The 20348-nt window shown below is 44.3% G+C and overlaps 1 protein-coding gene across 1 annotated transcript in view; it reads left to right on the forward strand.

Annotated features, from left to right (window-relative positions):
- IL17REL (interleukin 17 receptor E like) overlaps nt 1–16993 on the forward strand; it is a 687219-nt gene extending 670226 nt beyond the window's left edge. Inside the window, exons 17-18 of the mRNA XM_086967317.1 lie at nt 5529–5600; nt 16442–16993. Coding sequence (XP_086823443.1) covers nt 5529–5600; nt 16442–16488 — 119 coding nt within the window. The 3' untranslated portion in view covers nt 16489–16993. The remainder of the gene's footprint in view (nt 1–5528; nt 5601–16441) is intronic.
- The last annotated feature ends 3355 nt before the right edge of the window (nt 16994–20348 follow it).

Genomic DNA, 20348 nt, shown 5'->3' on the forward strand with positions numbered 1-20348 from the left:
ATGTAATATGTTTCAGGATAAAAAGCAAGGAATTGCTACAAGTATCATGTAGGACCTCTTGGCAGCTGTGCTTGAGTATCCTCCAGAACCTAGGAGCTCTTGTCAATCCAAGAAACACACATGTATTCCTTCATAGGTGAAGGGTAGGGGAGAACCTTAATTTGCTTTCCTGCCTTTCACCACCTGTGAAACAAATTACTTTATTACTTCGACAGACCTACATTGCTCATTCCGGAATGGTATTAATGAGGGAAGTTGGAACATGGGCACTCAAGTAATGTATTTGTGAAGTGACAGTTTATTTTTCAAATTTCTTCAGGAACACAGTGCTTGAGCTCACACATACCAACCTCTTTCAAGCTGTGGTAACACTTCCAGGTCTATTGAGTAATATGACATCACATGTCGCTTTCAATAACTTACACAAGCCACTGGGTGCATCATCATTTTCTTGTATAGGTGCATTCTGACATCAAAAAGTGCCTGTAATAAGTAAAATAAATAAAAAAAAAATAGTATGATAATAGTTTCAATATTTATCCACAATATTCCAGGAATTACTACCATTAAGACACAACAGGCATTTCACCAATGGTGAGCGTTATTCCGTGGATGCCTGCAAGATGCCAAGAAAACACATGATATTGTGGAGGCAAGCACGTCACCAGTGGTGGGGAAGGGTATCATTTCAGGGCTACCCACAAGTTGTCAAAAGATGCCACTATTGTGCAAGAGCCAGCTTTTTACATGCATGTTCAATTGACATTATCTCATTGATGCTTACCAGTTACCATGATTGCCCACCATTGTGCTAAGTTCAGCATTGTATTAGTGTAAAATACATGCACACTAATGTGTGCACAGACACTCTCAGTTAGGTATGCAACCTTCATACACATGCGCAAACACACCAACATACATGCATAGTCACACACATATACACACATTCAAACACACACAATATAGTGTTCTTGGCTCCAGCGATCTCTCCCTTGAATGATCAGGCTGATCTGTGCTGACGGAAGGAAAAATGTGCAAATAGAACTGCTTGTTGGAGAAGTAGGAGCACTATGGTGCAAGGGTGCTTCTTTATGTAGAAAGAGGAATAAACAAGGAGAAATAAGCAAATTTCTCCTCGTTATGCCTCCCCTGTGGAGGCGTATCATTTTGATGTATTCCCAGGTTTACCACTAATGGTAAATCTGGGAATGCGGCAAAACCACTGGTGGATGCGTGGGAACACCCACACACCACCCATGGAATGCCTCCCTGGGGCAGAGTAACGCAAGGCAGCAGATTTACTAAGTAATGCAGTACCATGTAAGGTAGCCTTGCATTTCTGGGTAAATCTGACTTATGGATTGGGTTGCCCTTCCAACATCATGTGTGCTACAAAGGGAAACACAATCCCTTGTTAAATCTTCCACAAAGTGTTTTGAAAATGTTGTTTCACAATGAAGAGCAGATATTGTCAGTTATCTTAAAAAATGTATATTTTCGAGGTTAAGTGATATATGAAAACTTTGCAAACATTTAAGAGGCCAAAAAAGAGCATGGCCTCACCAAGCCCTGTCAAACTCTCCCATCCTCTCACACCCTCCAGTAAAAGCCCTACTATTTGCTTGTGTTGCTTTTTAGTTTTGTTTATTATTAATATAACGTAGAAACTCTGTATACTGTGGGTTAGATACCAAAAGATGCACAGATGTGTCATGCTTTTCTGGTTACTTCAGAAGGAATTACCTCCCACTATGCTGTCCCTATTTTTCTATGTTTAAAGCATCCACTTTCTATTCTCCACTACATTTCCATCTTTGACAGCAGCAAGAGGTGTCCAGTATTTGAGACATGTGATCTAGGGTCTACATGATGACATGAATATCTGATCAGCTTGCTAAAACACCAGATTTAGAGAAAGGAAATGATCAGGGCAAGTCATGTTCTGTTTAAAATGTTTCTAGTTTGGGTTTACAAGGCGAGAATACATCCGATTTTAGGCTACACAAACAATCTAAAGTTACATACAATAAATCTAAAATGAAATAGTTCACATAAATCAGAGGGTAGCTTCCATCGCATAACTTAAAAATGATGTGGTTCCCTGCGGAATGTGATGAGGGGCTTCCGAGTTTTCCATATCTCACAAATATTAAATGGTCTTGGGATGAATGAGGCTTGTGAATGGTTGGGGGCCCCACTTGACCCGCAGGGACTGCAGGGGTTTGTGTTACGTCCCTGGATAGTCTTATAACCTGACATGGATTCGTTCCTCCCGGGCTACTGTTAGACGCCCTTAGCCTAGACTCAAGCCACAGTGTCCACAACTTGGTACCATACCAATTTGTGTTAATCGCAATTGCTACTAATTACACTTAAATTGTATTTTATGCAAGTCTTCTTGCAAATTGTATGTTCTAAAATATATGATTTACCTATAATTAATAAAATATTAATTGCGCTCAATGCATCATACATGATCCCAAATTCATTCCTTGTTGATAGTACTGCTGTTAGATGTGGCCCTTTTTGCAGGGTCATCCCTTAACTTTTTGCCTTCCTCCTAGCCTTTTTTCTGACATTGTGTTGGTGATTTTAGGACTCTGGGCACTTTAGCACTGCTGTCCAGTGTAAAGTGCCTGTTCTCTCTGTGGTAAATATGGTAAAGATTGGTCTACATCTGTTTGGCATATTTAATTTACCTGTCAGTCCCTTACAAAGTGGTTTCTCATATACCCGGGGCTGGTAGATTAAATGCTACTGGTGGGCTTGCAGTGCTGATTGCGCCACCCACCAAAGTAGCCTTTCAAATCTGTCTCAGGCCTCTGCCATTGAAAGGCATGTGCGCGGAGTGTTACTGCCACTGTGACATGGCACCTAAAGTGTGTGCCACATCTGTGACCCCCCTTTTACTGCATGTCAGTGACCCCTAAGGTAGGCCCTAGCTAGCCCTATGGGCAGGGTGCATTGTAGGTAAAAGGTTGGACATGTGCCTTAAGTGCGAGACATGTCTTGGTAGTGACAAACAGCCATTTTGGTTTTTCACTGCTTTGAGGTTGCCCTCTGATAGGAATGCATTGGGGATTCCCTGATAAGTGTTTCAGTGGCTATTCCTGATATGAGAGGAACAGTGTGGTCAAGTTTGGTATATTTGGAATGGTAATAACAAATGCTGTGCAATGGTGCACGCAAATTTATTATACCTAATTTAGAAATTACACTTTTAGAAGTTGGACTTTCTGTGTGCTGTGTGTCTGCCTGCCTGATGTGGATTGCATGTCTGGCTTTGGAGTGACAGGGGCTGGTGAGGTGTGTGTGGCCCCAGGGAGGGCTGGGTGAATCAGCGCTAGGCTGAATAGGGGATCTGCATTTGGAGTAGTGGGAGGAGTAATCCCCTGACCCTGAATAGGTCTGTGCCTGCCTGGGTGAAAACTGGCTCGCCCCCCCCCTGTGGTGTGTCGTATGACAATCCCCTACCTGACAATAGGGAAGAGGAGCCTTGTAAACAGAGTGCTCCAAAACCCCCCAGAACCAGCTCAGGCTGGTTCCCCCAAGCCCTGTGCCAAGGGCAGACAAAAGAAAATACTGGGGCTGTGACCCCATAAAAATGTTGTGCTTCTTGGTGACTTGCTGCTGCTGGACCCCTGGAGGAACCGCCACGAGGGACTGCCTCCCTGCTGGAGGGCCCTCTGAGCTGGCCTGCCTGGCCCCAGCCTTGTGCCCCTGGGACTTAAGCACCTCTTGAGCGCTATATCTTCTCCCAAGACAGGGGGAGCATGGGTGGCCTGCAGCGCTGTGCTGCATGATGATTTAGGGAATCTCAGCATAGGGATTCCCCTGAGTTGGTGGGAGACAGCGGGAGCCCACCCCGCATTTTGTGTTTATCGGCGGGAGCCCACTCCGCTTTGGTGGTATTTTTACGGCGGAAGCCCACCCCACACTTTGCCCCCGAGAAGAGAGGAACCGCCGCGTCCTGACCCGGAAGAGAGGCAACTTGCCTGGTTGTGGGTGTGGCCGGAAGAGGCGCGCAGTGAAAGCAGAAAGCCCTGAGACCCAAAGAGGAGAGAAAGGCGACTGAGCCTCTTGGGCTTCATTTGTTTCATTCCCTCCTTCCCCCACCTGGCAGAAGGGGAGGAAGGCACACAGAGATCACCGGTGACAAGAGGAAGACCGGAGGACGAAGAGCGCAGTCCCCGGAGAGCCGGTGAGTGGGGCTCGAATCTGTGCATTGTTGTTGCTCATGAGGCACTGTGGTATAAATGCCTGTTTTCCTGAGCGGTCCCGCAGTAGAGTGGGCCGCTTCAATGTTGGGGCTCCCAGAGCACAGTGAGTGCTGATTTCGCTGAGAGTGGACCCATGTTGGCGCTTCCGAGGCACAGTGAGTGCCTGAGCTTGTTTACTTTTCACAACTGCACAGCATTTGCGGGCAGCTGCAACAAGAGGGGCACATTGTCTAGGAGTCGCAGTTTGGCTCCAGGGCCACAGGAGTGAGGTGCCCTAATGGAGCTGAGGATGCCGGGACAGTGAACATGCCCTCTAGGTGAATCAGGGCTCCCCGCAGTTATGGGCCGGTTGTGCTGAGGCTATGTGTACACCAATAATGCTGGAAGGTGCACTGCTGCTAATTGCATGTATGCCATAAAGTACCGGGTTACTGTCTCTATAATGTATTTCTAATGTGTGCACCATGCCCGTTTATTTTAGTAGGGTGCACTGTGGCTAATTTTGTGCAAGATTAAATATGCTGTGTCGTCATTTGTGTTATGCCTAATGCAATGTGCACAAAGTACTTGGGGCATAGTGTGTTTAAGTGTGCTCCAGAAAGTCGGTAGGCACGATATCTCCCTACTACCATGCACAGCTGAAGGGTACACCTGATGATTGATTATGGTGCGCTGTTGCTGATCATGTTTTGCATAATGTGTTTATGCTAAGGGTCACTGAGGGGCACTGCTAGTGTAGGATAGATGCCTAAGGTGGTTTTATGCCTGCTCTAATGTGATTTATGGATAATTTTTTTTATGTTGCTAATATAATATAATGCTGAGTACAGTATTTTACCAGTAGTTACTAGTTGTGATATTATTTCGACTGCTTGTGCTTGTGATGGTTCTGACAGAGGCCCAATTGGCCCTGTCCCGTGTATATAATCCCCTGTAAATATTGTCTAGTGTTAGTTGGCAAAGTGTATATATGTGATTATGATTCTAATGTGTTTTGGATAATACAAAGGCTTTTTTATATAACCTTGTGTGGAGTCTCTTTTGTAGTGTGCCTAGTGTGTTGCTACTGTGTTTGTGTGTTGAGCAAACACTTTACACATTGCCTCTGGGATAAGCCTGACAGCTTGTGCCAAGCTACCAAGGGGGTGAGCAGGGGTTATCGTCAGTGTGTTACTCACTTGCCCTGACTAGAGTGGTGGTTTGTGTCTGGCTTAGTCGCAAGCCCTAGCCAACCAGAAATTCAATTTCTAACAACTGCAAAACTATGTGTTTGATTTTTCTGTAATGATATACCTTCTTTTTTCACAGTGCACCGGAGAAAACAACTTGCACATGAATACTCTTTAAAAGCAAAGGTCCAGCATATATCATCAGGGATAGGTAAGTGAAAAATATTAAGGCCAACCTAGTAGACGTGTGCTAAATACTTTCAGGAAGTTGTATTTTTTAAATGAAGGGAGAAGATAAATAGGAATTGTAAAATGATACACAGGCAAATGGGGCAGAGGATTGTTTATAGGATTTTTACATGTTCAAGGGCCTGATTTAAAGTTGGTTGTCAGCTGAAAATCCTCTCCTCTTGATTGAGCATGTCCTTCACAAATAAAAGGATATCCTTTTTTACATGAAGGCCGGGACAAGGATGGGTGGAGGGTTGTGGAGGAGCACAAGGTAGAGGTCCACCATGTAGGCGAAGTAATATGGATAAAATCCACACGAATAAGAAACAGGATTTGTTCTTATTATTACGCTTGCATAGTTGGAAGATAGGCAGAAGAGATTTGGGAGCAATGCTTAAAGATGGCTAGTCAGTAATGGAGAGGACTGCCTAGTCATGAATGATATATTGCACTTGATAGCAACAAGACAGAGCAGGTATTATACAGAGAAAAACCAATAGCAGTTATGGTGCAGAGGTTGAAGGGCAGAATTGAAGGTATCCGTTGGAGGACTGATATGTAAAACGTTTTGCACCCCATTGTGTACTCATCATTGAAATTGTGTTCAGGAAAACATAAATCCTGATTCTGATCCTGACCACAAATTTCGCTTACAACTGATGGAAATTCTGCACGTACAGGAGATTTTCTGCCGCTGTCTGTTTATAGATATGAGGGCAAAGTTGTATGGTATTGAACCATCTTGATATGCTAGACATTTGAGTTTTATATATTGTCCTTCAAATATATCACAAAAAATATATTGACAACCGAAATATCAACAAGCTTTAAGTATATGGAAATAAGTATAGGATAACTACTTAACTCCATATCTATTTACCTCGACAATATATGCACCTTCAAGCTACATGGATATATAGTTAACAATAGCAAATCTATACTCTCTAATATATACTTACCCCCACGATATTTTGGTTTGCAATATTTTTGCTGTAATATTCTGGTAGCGGTACAAAAGGGGGTGGTGATGGACGGAGCATCTGAATCAATCAAACACTCACACCCAGTAAAAAGATCTGGGTTTAATCCATCACCGTTCTTTAGCCCACTCTGCCACCCCAGTTCAGACATGGCTATATGCAAATCAGTCTGACTGTGTGCCTCATGGGAACAGTCCAGCCCGAACTGCCAAGCCATGTCTTCCCTGGACTGAAAAAAAAGCTTCAGATGACCCGTTTCTGGCATTCCAGCCGTCTTCAGCCCGGCTTGCTTGAATCCAGTGGCAAAGTGAGCAAGGGACTCACGTCTGAGCATACCCTGCCACACTTATTGCGGCCAAAAGCGGTACAATAGGGGGTGGTGATGGACAGAGCATCTGAATCAATCAAACACTCACACCCAGTCAAAAGATCTGGGTTTAATCCATCACTGTTCTTTAGCCCACTCTGCCACCCAGTTGACACATGGCTATATGCAATAATATTCTGGTAGAGCAATATTTCTGTAAAAGACATTCTGAGATACACCCCAAAAAGAGATAGGTTTAGGTAAATTCCCATTTAGGTAGTTAATGAAGAATTCAGTCTTTTGCCTCCCTCTCCCAACCCTGGAAACACAAGTACAGTTACACCTGAAAAAGTGCGTCATGTGTGGTTATGGCCATGCAGCACCAACATTTTTCACTGTGACATAGGGTAATGCATTTCTCCATGTGGGAAAATAGTGTCTGGTGCAGAAAAAAAAAACTGGTTATTCCACAATACATAGGGGCAGATTTTTAAAGTAGTCATGAAACGCAGCGCAGCAGTAAAAAATGCTGTGATGTGTTGCATGACAGGGAGGGAGTAGGAGTGCACTATATCTAAAGACATAAGGCTCTCTCCTCGCCTCTCCCTAGTGCCAATGCTTATTTCAGCTGTTGTGGGCCAGGCACACACTTTAGCACCATAGCACGAATGTGCGTATCTGAGTCTAGCATAGGTTTTGTATAGGAGGTCTACTCTTCCTGGTCAAAATACTAGACCTAGGCAAGTTCAAACACTTGTCTCACTTTGTATGTGTGCAACACAGTGCAGAACGCATACAAAGTAGGAAAAAAAAGTAGAAATGAAAACATTTCTCCTCCTAACACCTCCTTTCAGATGGTGTTAACGTTTGGCACTAAACCCTGTCTATAATCGTTTGTAGATTCGGTTTGCGTCAAAAGGCATGGGTGGTTGCATGGGAATGCCCATGTACCAACAATGTAACTCCCACTTGGCCCTAAGTAACGCAAAGCAATGCTTTGCGTTCCTTGCAGGGTACTTTCCAAAGCAAAGATTTGCTCTGGAAAATAAATTGGTAAAAAAACATTTTGTGCTGGTTAGCGTCACTTTCGTAATACTAACCAAGCGCAAAATGATTCCCCATAGTGCAGATGACATCCTTGTTCTAAGACAGTCTTGTGGAGTAATTAAGGACATCTAGGATTTGCAGTTGGAATTCTCTGAAAATAATAAAAGGAAACCTATGATAAACTTGACCTTCTTCGAAATTATGGGTGAATGCCACATTTTAAGGCTAGTATGAAGCATGATAATTAAATTATAGGTAAAGAAGATGATAAATACACAGATGCGAGAGGCGGCTGGATTTGAATAAAGCACTATATGAATTTTCCTGCTCGCTCACTCAATCATGTACGTATTATAAATTTCCCCAGGTTATGCAAAAAAAAAAAAAAATACTACTTATCCAGTATTGGGGTATCTTTCATAGATTCACATGCCTGAATCATTCCCCATCGCCGAGGCGGGAGTCCCACGGTAATAAAATATACAATAGCAGTGTAGTAGGCTGAAAGACTATAGGTCCAACAAGGCCCAAAACTTAGCAGCGTATCTACCTCATTATATAAAAAGAACTGAAAAAGAAGTTCCAACCAATCAGCTGTCAGCACCCTCTAGAACCTTCCCAGCAGTGTCAGTTCTCCTCACATTTTCACTGCACGTCGTGTGGAAGCGAGTCTCCCTGAGTGCCTACTCAGTTTTCTACTTTTCTCTTCAGAATGTCTGAGAAGAAAGCCCTTTTCAAGGCCTGCAGGACCTGTAATAAAAAGAGAGTCCACATAGATGATCAGCACTTAGACTGCATCTACTGTCTGCATCCCTCTCACATTGTGAAGGGTTGCAGGATTTGCTGCACCTTCCCTGCCAAAACTATCAGGGACAGAGAGGCAAGGGTTCTTCTATGGCTCAAATCATCTTCTACAGATGATGAGGACAAAGCATCTACTTCCAGCAAAAGAGCCAGATCCAGAGATAGCTCTTCTCCTGAGAGGAAGAAACATCTCAAATCCTCTCATAGAGCCACAGAACCCATAAGGAGGTCATCCTCTCCTCCTCTTGTATCTCCATCTTCAGGATCTTCAATTAAAATTGTGAGTAAAGCCCAGTCTCTCTGGTGTCTTCTCACACAGTTTGTGTGTCTTCTGTCACCTCAAGCTCTTCTGCTATGGTGTCTACGTCTTCTATCACCTCACCTATTGTGTCATCCAAGGTTTCCTCAAAGAAATCTACTGGGGCTCAGGATATTTCTTCTATTTCCTCAAAATCATCGACAACGATTCTATCGTTGACTAAGTCGTCGTCGATGAAAGCCCCATCGATGTCGAAGTCATCGTCGACGAAAGCCCCATCGACGTCGAAGTCATCGTCGACGAAGAGCCTGTCGACAATGAAGATCTCGTCGACGAAGAGCCTGTCGACGAAGAGTCCATCGACGAAGAGCCCGTCGACGAAGAGCCCGTCAACGACAGCCCAGTCGACGACAGTCCCATCGACAACAGTCCCGTCGACGAAGAATCCATCGATGTCAGCCCCGTCGACTACGGTCCCGTCGACATTACCACCGTCGACGACTATTCCCACGACGACAAGTCCGTCGATGACGGGCTCGTCTACGGCAATTCCATCAATGAGCCAGCCGCCTCCAGCGCATCTTATCAAGACGCCGGAATCGATGAAGAGTCCTGTTATTACAAAGACGCCACCTGCACATGGCCGGCTCTAGGCTCATGGTGGCCCTGGGCAAGGAGCGTAGGTAGGGGGCCCGGAAGAGGTGGTCCGGGCGGGGCGGAGCGCGCAGGCCAGTAAAGAGGGGAGGGGGTCAGGGTGTTTAGTAGTGGAACAGAGCCGGAGGCCGCCAAATCCCTGCCAGGGGCCACCACGCAAATAAGATTCCATCCTCAGAGGATTAATATATTAAGGATATATATTGGCGTGGTGGCCCCTCGGGTTTGGTGGCCCTGTGCAGGTGCACAGCTTGCACATGCCTAGAGCCGGCCCTGACCTGCAAGAGTGGCATAAACTAATTTCCAGTTAAAGACCTATCATAGGCAGGACTACTCTAATATTTCCCCTCTATTACCATCGCATATTTTGGAAACATATGTGGAGGAAGAGGAATCGGATGGGGATGATGGAGACGAAGAAGGTCCCTTTGGGATTGCACGCCATCCATCAGAATTAAGAATAAAATGTCAGGAAGAGGATGACAATGAGGTTATGCAGGTGCATTCCTATCAGGAGGATTTGTCTACACCTTTCTATAGACAACCATACAGAGCTTCACGTTCGGATGAGATGGGTCATCTCCCTCCTTCTTTGGTTCAGGACTTACAGACCATGTTGGCGGACTATCGCCAGAGGTTCCTGCCTACAACGTCCACGCAAGCGGTAATCTACAATAGATCGCACACCGCTAACCTCTCCTCGGGATCGCCCCTGAGCACTCTGGTATAAGAATTGCATGTAGTTTGAAGAGTTGAAACAAAAGTTCATGAGCGGTTCACCAAAGTTGGTGCAAGTAAGTACTTGTGGTTCCCAGGATCTCTAGACCCGGGGCATGGCCCGGGTTTCGGGATAGTTTCCCTCATCAGTAGAGACAGGATTTGGGGTGGATGAGAAGGCCGCCAAGTAACCGTCACAGGCCTTGATGCCTCTCCGGCGCGCAGGTGCGTCTCCAAAAGCTCGTCAGCTTATGGGCTCATGGGAGCCTTTAACAGAAATCTACGATGGATCGCACACCGCTAGCCTTTCCTCCGGATCACCCCTGAGCACTCTGGTATATGAAGTGCATGTAGTTTGAAGAGTTGAAATAAAAATGTTCATGAGTGGTTCACCAAAGTTGGTGCAAGTAAATACTTGTGGTTCCCGGGATCTCTAGACCCGGGGCATGGCCCGGGTTTCGGGTTAGTTTTCCTCATCAGTAGAGACAGGATTTGGGGTGGATGAGAAGGCCGCCAAGTAACCGTCACAGGCCTCGATGCCTCTCCGGTGCGCAGGTGCGTCTCCAAAACCTCGTCAGCTTATGGGCTCATGGGAGCCCTTTAACAGAAATCTACGATGGATCGCACTCCGCTAGCCTCTCCTCCGGATCACCCCTGAGCACTCTGGTATATGAAGTGCATGTAGTTTGAAGAGTTGAAACAGCAGTGCCTTTGGTACCAGCAGACGTACCCAGGCCTCCAACACCGCAGGCTCCGGTATCGCCAAGACACACTGTGGACCCCACACCTCAAGAAGATCAGGATACTTCTTCTTCAGAAGAAGATGGTAGAGGGGTATAGGAAGGTCACCAGGGCTATACCCATTATAGATTTTATTTGGAAGGAGGGTCTCAAGATAATGAATTGAGAAAAAGTATAGAGCACCGCCAGAAACTCCCATCTTGTCTGGTGGGCCATCCACGTCCGGACTCTGTAATATTTCAAGCTGCCCAACAGAGGTCCAAGAATCCATCCACTCCAATCTCAAAACCACCGGACAAAGAGGCAGGAGATTGGATCTTATAGGAAAAAAGTTCTCCACCAATGCTGCGGCTTCCATTAAAGCAGCGAATTCATTGGCAATCCTTGCCCGCTATGACCGACAGATGTGGTCTAATCTGTACGAATTCATAGATCTGATACCAGAAGATCGTCAGCAGGAAGCACGTAAAATAGTGCTGGAAGGGGAAAGGGTGGCATCAGAAATAATAGACTGCGCCCTAGACATCGCTCACACTAACTTTAGACAGTTATCAGGTGCTGCGGTCCTCAGAAGACAGGGCTGGCTCAGAGCAACCTCCTTCAGACCGGAAGTACAAACAAAGATCCTAGATATGGCTTATGACGGGGTTTCACTCTTTCGTAAGCACATAGATGATGCCCTACTTACCATCAAAACGGATACCGACACCGCAAAATTACTTGGTACCCTGCAATTTAAGAGAGTCTCTTTTATAGGGGCAAGGGGTTGTGGTTTTCCATCTAGGGGAAATTACCATAACCAACAGAACAGGCAATACCAATCTCAGTACAAGCAGCCGTATTACCAGTCTTCATACAGGCAATCTACATCCAGCAATTTCTTTCGTTAGGGAGGACGACGAAGATCAAATAATCAGGGACGAGATTCCAACAAACGTCAATGAGCAATGCCGGACGCCAGCCCAACATTCTCCCCTCCCTGTGGGCGCAAAGATCTCCGCCTTTTACAAGCAATGGCGGAACATTACATCGGATCAGTGGGTCCTCGACCTAGTAGAAAAAGGACACACTCTGGAGTTCTTAAAGAAACCGCCTACAACCCCGCCCAGGGGTCCCCCTCCCCCTGGTCTTCACTTACTGTTCAAAGAAGCCCTAAACATGTTTCGCAAGAATGCGACAGAGAAGGTTCCCATCACGCAAAAAGGAAAGGGATTTCACTTTCGCTTCTTCCTCATAAAGAAGAAATCGGGAGAGTGGCGTCTGATTTTGGATCTGGGCAAACTCAACAAATTCTTGAGGAAACAAAGTTTTCGCATGGTGACGTTGAAAGATGTGCTCAATTGTCTCAACGAAGGGGATTTTATGGCTTCTCCGGACCTGGAAGACGATTACTTCCATATCCCTATACACCCCAAGCATCGCAAATACCTGCGATTCACAGTGGCTGGCGTCCACTTTCAATTCAAAGTGCTCACATTCAGGCGGAAATCGGCACCAAGAATATTTACCAAATTTTTAGCCCGTTTCTGCAGCACTGAGTTCGCAGAGAATACAAGTCTTCCCATACCTCAAAGGACCATCAAAACAGGCTACAAGACAAGCGGTCAAAAGCTCCCTCCGTCTATTCTCAAACCTAGGGCTCACCCTCAACTGCAACCTCTTCAGGTGTTAACCTTTCTGGGAGCTTCACTGGACACCCACCAGTGCAAGGCATTCTTGTCTCAGGAACGGCAAAACAAACTTCAAAAACTGGCAAAACTAATCTCAACAAAAAAGTCACTTTTTGTCCAAATATATACTTCTCTTCTGGGGATGTGCTCGTCAGCGATCAGTCTAGTCCCATTGGCGAGACTCAGGATGAGGCGGCTGCAAGAAGAATTGCACCGACAATGGCGACAAATAGGAGGTTCTTTTGACGATCGCATAAAGGTGACATCCAGAATGAGACAAGCTCTTCTATGGTGGTCAAAGGAAAGCAATCTGTCACCGGGCCTCACGTTTCTCCAACCCATTCCGGAATTTATCCTGACCACGGACGCTTCTATGGAAGGTTGGGGGAGGCCATCTCCAGGACCTTCAGATTCAAGGGCGATGGTCTCACCAATATCGGTAGAAGCACATCAACAGTCTGGAGTTAAGAGCCATTTTCCTGTCTCTGCAGGTGTTCCTACAGAGAATTGCAAATTCCTCAGTGCTGGTGCATACGGACAATACCACCCGCATGTTTTACATAAACAAACAAGGGGGAACAAGATCTCTCTCCCTCTCGCAGGAAGCTCAAGAGATGTGGGAGTGGGTTATACAACACGGCAAAACCCTCAGAGCGGAGCATGTGAGGGGTGTTCAAAACTCTCTAGCCGACAACCTCAGGTTCGACCTCCACCTCCTGAATGGGATCTCAATATGATCTTGTCCCAATTAATGAGGAGGCCCTTCGAGCCTATTCACAGAGCTGAACTAAAGTTTCTAACTTGGAAAGTCGCTATTTTACTAGCTCTCAATTCAGCCGGAGAGTTAGCGAGATACAAGCTTTCACGATTGCAGAACCTTTCCTACATTTCTATGTAACCCTGAGAACCAATCCGAAGTTCATCCCTAAGGTACAATCTTAATTTCATATAAACCAGCCGATAAAGTTAAAGACTTTTTTCCTGGACCCTGTCACACCGGCAGAAAAGGCCCTGCACTGTCTTGATGTGAAACGATGTCTAAAGTTCTATCTTCAAAAGACTAAGGACATAAGAAAATCTAACCAGCTATTTATTGCTTATGGACAGGTCATGCTAGGACAAGCCGTGACAAAAGCAACTATAGCTAAATGGTTATCCTCAGTAATACAATTCTGTCACGAAAAGGCTAACAGACCTTTAGTCAGAAAGGTTAAAGCACATTCCACCAGAATGATGTTGGCGTCGACAGTCTTATTTGCTGGGGTTACGCTGGAGAACATTTGCCGAGCTGCTACATGGAAGAGTGTCCATACTTTTACAAAGCATTACTGCTTGCAGTCGGCATCACAGGATGATACAGCAGTTGGAGAAGCGGTGCTGCAGCATCTTCTTCATTAAGGTTAGACTTTTAAAAGGTCTCTCACATTATATTGCTGTCTTAAGACTATGTATGATATACTGTAAGGTTTTGATTGTCAAATGCTGTCTTTACTATAAACTATATTATCTGTATATAATTATTCCTTTCAGAAGGTTTTCTGCATATATGCATATTTACATTTTAGTGCTCTATAACCTTCCGTTTGTATGGGGGATATGTAGAATGACGCTTTGTCTCCCACCTTCCGCAAACGACAGATATGGTTTTACTGCTTGCTATTCTGATTCAGGCATGTGAATCTATGAAAGATACCCCAATACTGGATAAGAAAACAAGTTACTTACCTGTAACTACAGTTATCCAGTATTGGTATCTTTCATAGGTCCGGTAGCAGTTTCCGCAGGAGTGCCAGGAGCCGACGAGAACCCCAACCCGTCCCCCCTACACCACCTGTGCCTATCAAACACTACAACACAAGGGTGATATGGAGGGAAAGGAGGGAACAAAACAAGGAAAGTAGGGGGAGACAAAACACTGGACTCTTCGGACACTTCTCTTCAAGTGGAAGATGAAGCTAAAAGGAATAATGGGTTAATACAACAACAGTCAACTCACAAGCCCCCCAATGTTAATACATTAACCACCTTTACCTGATAGCCCAAGGGTGTGCCAATGAGAGTAACTAGGACATCCTCGAGAAACATACATGTGATCATGGAACTTATTGATATCCAATATGACCTAGATTGAGGGGTATGAAATATTACCTCTGAGTATGTCACACATATGGACTTAAGTAAGGGTATGATTATACTTCTTACACAACCAGAACCACAACCCAGCTAAGGTGTATTGTAATATAAAAGGTCTGGATCACAGAAGTAGCTGCCTGGAGTGTAATAAATACATACATAAACACCAATGGAAACCTTCATAAGAACACGATGTAAATATAGTGCGCTACAAGCGCTTTACCGGTTCTTCCTGTCCCTGTGCTGTGATGAATGCCAGAATCCGGGAAGTCCAGAGAACTAACACAAAAATAAGAAAATAAAGGGAAGGAGGAAACTCGCCAGGTGGACCACAAATCCCACAATGCCACGTAAACCACTCGCACCACTGCTCCCGCAAATACCGGCCGTTCGACGGGACCTTAGTCCGGCCCAATGAAAGGTCCGCAAGAAACAGGGCGCAGTAAGTCACTATGACACCAGGGTAAGACAGCCGGCACTGAGCGAGGGAAGGAATGGAAAGTAGGACCCACGTTAAATAGGACACGTGGGTCTATCGGGATAAGGCAGGACTCTTCTGTAATACCCCTGAGAAATCACCGGAGAAAACTATCTCGTGCGAGGTAATCTGGAAGGAACGAGCCTCGGCAAGGAATCAAAGAAAGCGGCATCAGATACAGGAAGAGCCGCTCTGGAATCCGGGCGAGAGGTAAGGTCAGATATACCTTGACCTCAAGTCAGGAATAAACAGACCAGCAAAAGTGAACGGCACTTGGTAAGGGATTGCCGTAACTCGGATCAAAAGAAGGTATGCCCACGACAAACATGGCCGGTAACAGGAAAAGGCCAAGTGGAAGTGACTAATCAGAAGAGTTAGAAACTAGAGCGCAAAGCGCTGAGAGCCTGGGGAAGCAAGCTTATGTTCCGGCTCGGACCCCTCGCGCATGCGCGTTACAGCGAGGCCATTTTGGATTGGTCTCGTCAGTTCGTCTTTCAGTTCCACGGAGGCTAGGCAGGCGTGACACCACCCTCCTCCCCGGCAAGGCAGTTCTTTATTAGGGATACGTACTTCTCACTTGTGCTGGGAAAATCTGAGGAGAACTGCCTCTGCTGGGAAGATTCTAGAGGGTGCTGACAGCTGATTGGTTGGAACTTCTTTTTCAGTTCTATTTATATAATGAGGTAGATAGGCTGCTAAGTTTTGGGCCTTGTTGGGCCTATAGTGTTTCAGCCTACTACAAATAATTTTCGAAGGCACTGCTATTGTATATTTTATTACCGTGGGTCTCCCGCCTCGGCGACGGGGAATGATGCAGGCATGTGAATCTATGAAAGATACCAATACTGGATAACTGTAGTTACAGGTAAGTAACTTGTTTTCTTATTGGACTTTCCTTTATAGAACATCAATCCAAACAAAGAATTTTGGCTAACGTGACTTTAATTTTTGTTGTAGTTCTGTACATAAACTATGTATACAAGGGAAATGCTAATGAAACTGAATATTTTGGTTTGTAACCTCTTCTTTAGAGCAACGAGTATCGATCCTTTCTGCCAACGGGGATGATGTCTACTGAAAGGGAAAACATCTTTTACTCGCAGTTTCAGCTGATTTCTGAGACAGTGTTACAAAGTCCAGCCAAACCAAAGTCATGCACTTCCTCTACCGCGCACTGTTCACGACAGATAGCTCTCTTCAGTGTGTTTTCACAAGCAACAGACATGCTACCTACTTGCATCCCAGGTGGGAATTCCAGTTCCTCCTTTCACAGATGGTCTCTACTGGTATCAAGCTGAGACATTTGGGTTACATGAGAACTACTGCACTGCTATCGAGAAAATTGCATCTACAATTTGGAAATGGATATTATTTTCAAAAATGATGTTTCTTGCTTACGGTTATCTCATTTGTGACTGTGTGATTGAAATTTATACCTGGAGTTTATATGCCGGGTCTGCCTTAAACTTAAAACAAAAATCCAGTGAGTTTGAAGTGAAGAACTTGATTACAACGAATGCTAAAAGCACACATACAGATAATGAATATTCCTCAGTGACGCATAGTAAATGCTACAATGTGAAGTGCTTTTATAGTGAAGATTTTGTTCAGTCATTTCAAGCAGTCTGTCCTCATGACAAGCCAACGCCTTGTGCTTGGTTCTTCAATGGTATTTATCCAATTGACTTGAAACAGGTATGTAAGCAAAGAGGTTGTGATGGTCATGTATAAAACACATCTTTAGTGTATCCACTGTTTATGGAGAATCATGAGGAAAGAAAAGTCAATTGTCCGTGAATGATCCGAAGCAGGGTGGATTTTAGCGCTGGTGGCGCGTGGTGCAACAGAATTTTCTGGCGCCCTCCATGACTTCCTTCTCCGCAAATTCCACCACTATCACTCTCCGACAGTGCTCTATACCTCTCCATAACCCCTCTTTGACATACAGTTCATTTGTTTTAAAGTGCTACTGATAGTTCACTCATACTCAGTTTTGTGATCTGCATGGTACAAGTTATTTGCAACAGGGACATTAACCCTCTGTGCTAATTTATGATGAGTAAAAACAACTACTTGACAAAATTCCGATCTTTCACCAGCAGTAAAATTAATCACCAGAGTTATTTTGCCATTTTTATTATTGCCTAAAAACTGCTGGATGTACAAGGAAGTTCATGTGCCATCAGTTATTTTTAAATACAGTGGCCCCCACCAAAATCAGCATCAGGTGCGGCTACACCCGTCACACCTCCCTAAAGCCGTCCCTGATCTGAAGTGAGTTTGAAAGGTTTATCAGAAGTCAGCAACTCAGCACCGTGTGATGTGCTGGTGGGAAAAAAATCTCACAGCGCCATATTTATTAAGACCTGTGTGCCGATAATGCCGTCACCTGAGCTTAAACAAGATATGCCATTTTATCAGGACTCTGAGCTTTGCGCCAAAACACCAAGGTGAGGAGGCGGGAGTTTGCATGGCATTTGTTACAGAGGTATACCCTTAATGTCAAACTTGTACACAATGAAAGCTGCCCAAAGATATTAGATGGGTAAAGTATGCAATTTCTTTGAAATGACACGTTACCCATGGTAACATCCTATGCTATTCTGCTTTGGAAATGGTTATATTTGACATCAGTATTTCACACAAAAGCCAAGTTGAGCTACTTTAAGTTGATGTGGATTTGTGTGAAATCCTAGGGGTGTTCGCCTGTTTCTCCTCTGTTTCAGTACAATACAATACAATAATATTCATAAAGCACCCAACTGCTTTCGAAGAAGCGTCCCGGCGCTCTCAGCATGTGACCAGTCCTAAAACTAACCAGGAAGCCAAACTGAAGATCAGAGACCACCCAGTCAGAAATTAAATAGAAAAGTCCTCAAGTGTTTTCTAAAAATATTTTCAGAAGGGACAAGAACAAAGACTCGGAGGAAGAAAGTACCAGAGTTTAGAAGTGAGACAAACCAAAGACCGCCCACCTCTCCTAGCTTTGCGAATCCAGGGAATTGGAAGAAGCTTTAGTTTATTAAATCTCAAGGATATCACCTCATGATAAGCTTTGAATCTGTTACTTAAAATGAGAGGTCATTTTTGCTCAAATGCTTTATAGGCAACGGTAGGAGCCTTAAATTAAATCCATCTAGTCACAGGCAACCAATGTAGTTGTTTTAAATAAGAAGGCACTGATAGGCGAGCAGGAGTTTTCAAAATCAGACGGAAAGCTGCATTTTGAATAATCTGAAGCCCCTGGACGAAATACGCAAACAAGCACAGGTACAAACTGTTTGCCTAATTCAATTTAGAGGTCACCATAGAGTGAACAATAATCTTATGGGTGTCCTCAGGCACCAAATGCAGCATCCTCTTTAAAGATTTAAGTGTAGCAAATTAAATTGCAGACATTTACTTGATATAGGGTTCAAAAGATGGATTAGAATCAAATTTGCTACCCAAATGTCTTGCTGGCAGAGTGGGTGTAGGATGGGACCCAAGCTCGGGCGGCAACCAGTAACAAGAATCAAAGGGGAGTTTAGTTCCTGAAAAAAAGGAATCTCTATTTTATCGGAATTGAGCTTGAGACAATTACTGTTTCTCCTCTTTACAACTGACTTAAGACACTGTTTAAAGGAGTTCAGAACTTCCACATCATTCTCCTGAAAAGACAGAAGGATTTGCTTGCCATCAGCATACAAAATCAAATGAAGGCCACACAAATCAACAAGACTCACCAATGTCTCCAGGTGAAGATGGTGCAGCTCAGTTCAGAGCCCTGAGGAACCCCACACTCAATTGGTTTGGAGGTGGAATTATAAAGAGAACAAAATACAGGCTGCATTCTATTTTCAAGAAAAGATTTAAGCCAGGCCAAGACCTGCCCTTGGATTCCAATTCTACTGAGCCTATTTCTGATTGAGATTCTCCTTAATAAACCTTGTAACCACAAGCAAGGCAGATTCGGTGTTAAATCCTAAACAAAATTCAGATTCCTGAACGGAATCCAGATTGTGAATCATGTAAACGGTTATTAGATTCCAAAAAGTGGGAGAGTTTTCAATTAACTAGCATCTCCAAATTTTTTGCCACTGAAGTAATTTGACCTGAACATTTAAAAGATTAGACAAAAATAAGATCCAGTACATTACCTGCCTTGTGTGTAGAGCCAATCACCAACTTTACTAGATTAAGTCCTTCTAAAGCGGTCACAAACTGTTTAGCAGCCCTACTGTTCAAATCCTTTACATGTAAATTAAAATCCCCTAACACTATAAACTTAGAGTAGGGAAGCAACAGCTGACCTAGCAAATATGTAAGTAGGTTGGAGGGAATCAGTTTAACAGTCTGGTGTTCTATAAATTAGCGCTGCTGATAAAGAATAAGAAAGTCCCACGGCAATTGTGAAGGACAGTCCGTCGATGTTTGCTATATGTGACAGTTTATAAATTGAACAGTAAAAAGTGGATCAGTTTTCTACTGGAACACCGCCACCATTTTTATCCACCAAATTGATATTCTGGATTTGAAACCCTTGGGGGATAGGTAGATCAATGTCTGCTGACGAAAACTACTTTAACCAAGTCTCGGTAAGGAAAATAAGTTCCCATTTGTCCTCTAAGAGTAAGTTAAAAACATCCAAGACATCCTTGGGTAAAGATCTGCAGTTTATGAAGCAAGCAGGAAAGTTGGTATACGAAGGGGCACCCTCCTTAGACCCATTCGTAAAAGGAGAGTTAGCATTATCAGCGGTGTTAGAATGCCAATACTGAATCTGGTTAGAATGATCAAAAGAGAACTTACACAAAAGACACATATATGCAAGGCAGTAACAAAAGTCTGTGCAAAGTTAAATTGGTGGTCACATGGTGAGATTTCAAAGTAAAGGAAATCTTCCGTTGAATACACCTGTGTGGAAGTGCACTGACTGGGCTCACTGCCAACATGGCT

This window comes from Lissotriton vulgaris, chromosome 1_1, assembly GCF_964263255.1.
Source record: "Lissotriton vulgaris chromosome 1_1, aLisVul1.2, whole genome shotgun sequence".
In the NCBI taxonomy this organism is placed as follows: domain Eukaryota; kingdom Metazoa; phylum Chordata; class Amphibia; order Caudata; family Salamandridae; genus Lissotriton; species Lissotriton vulgaris.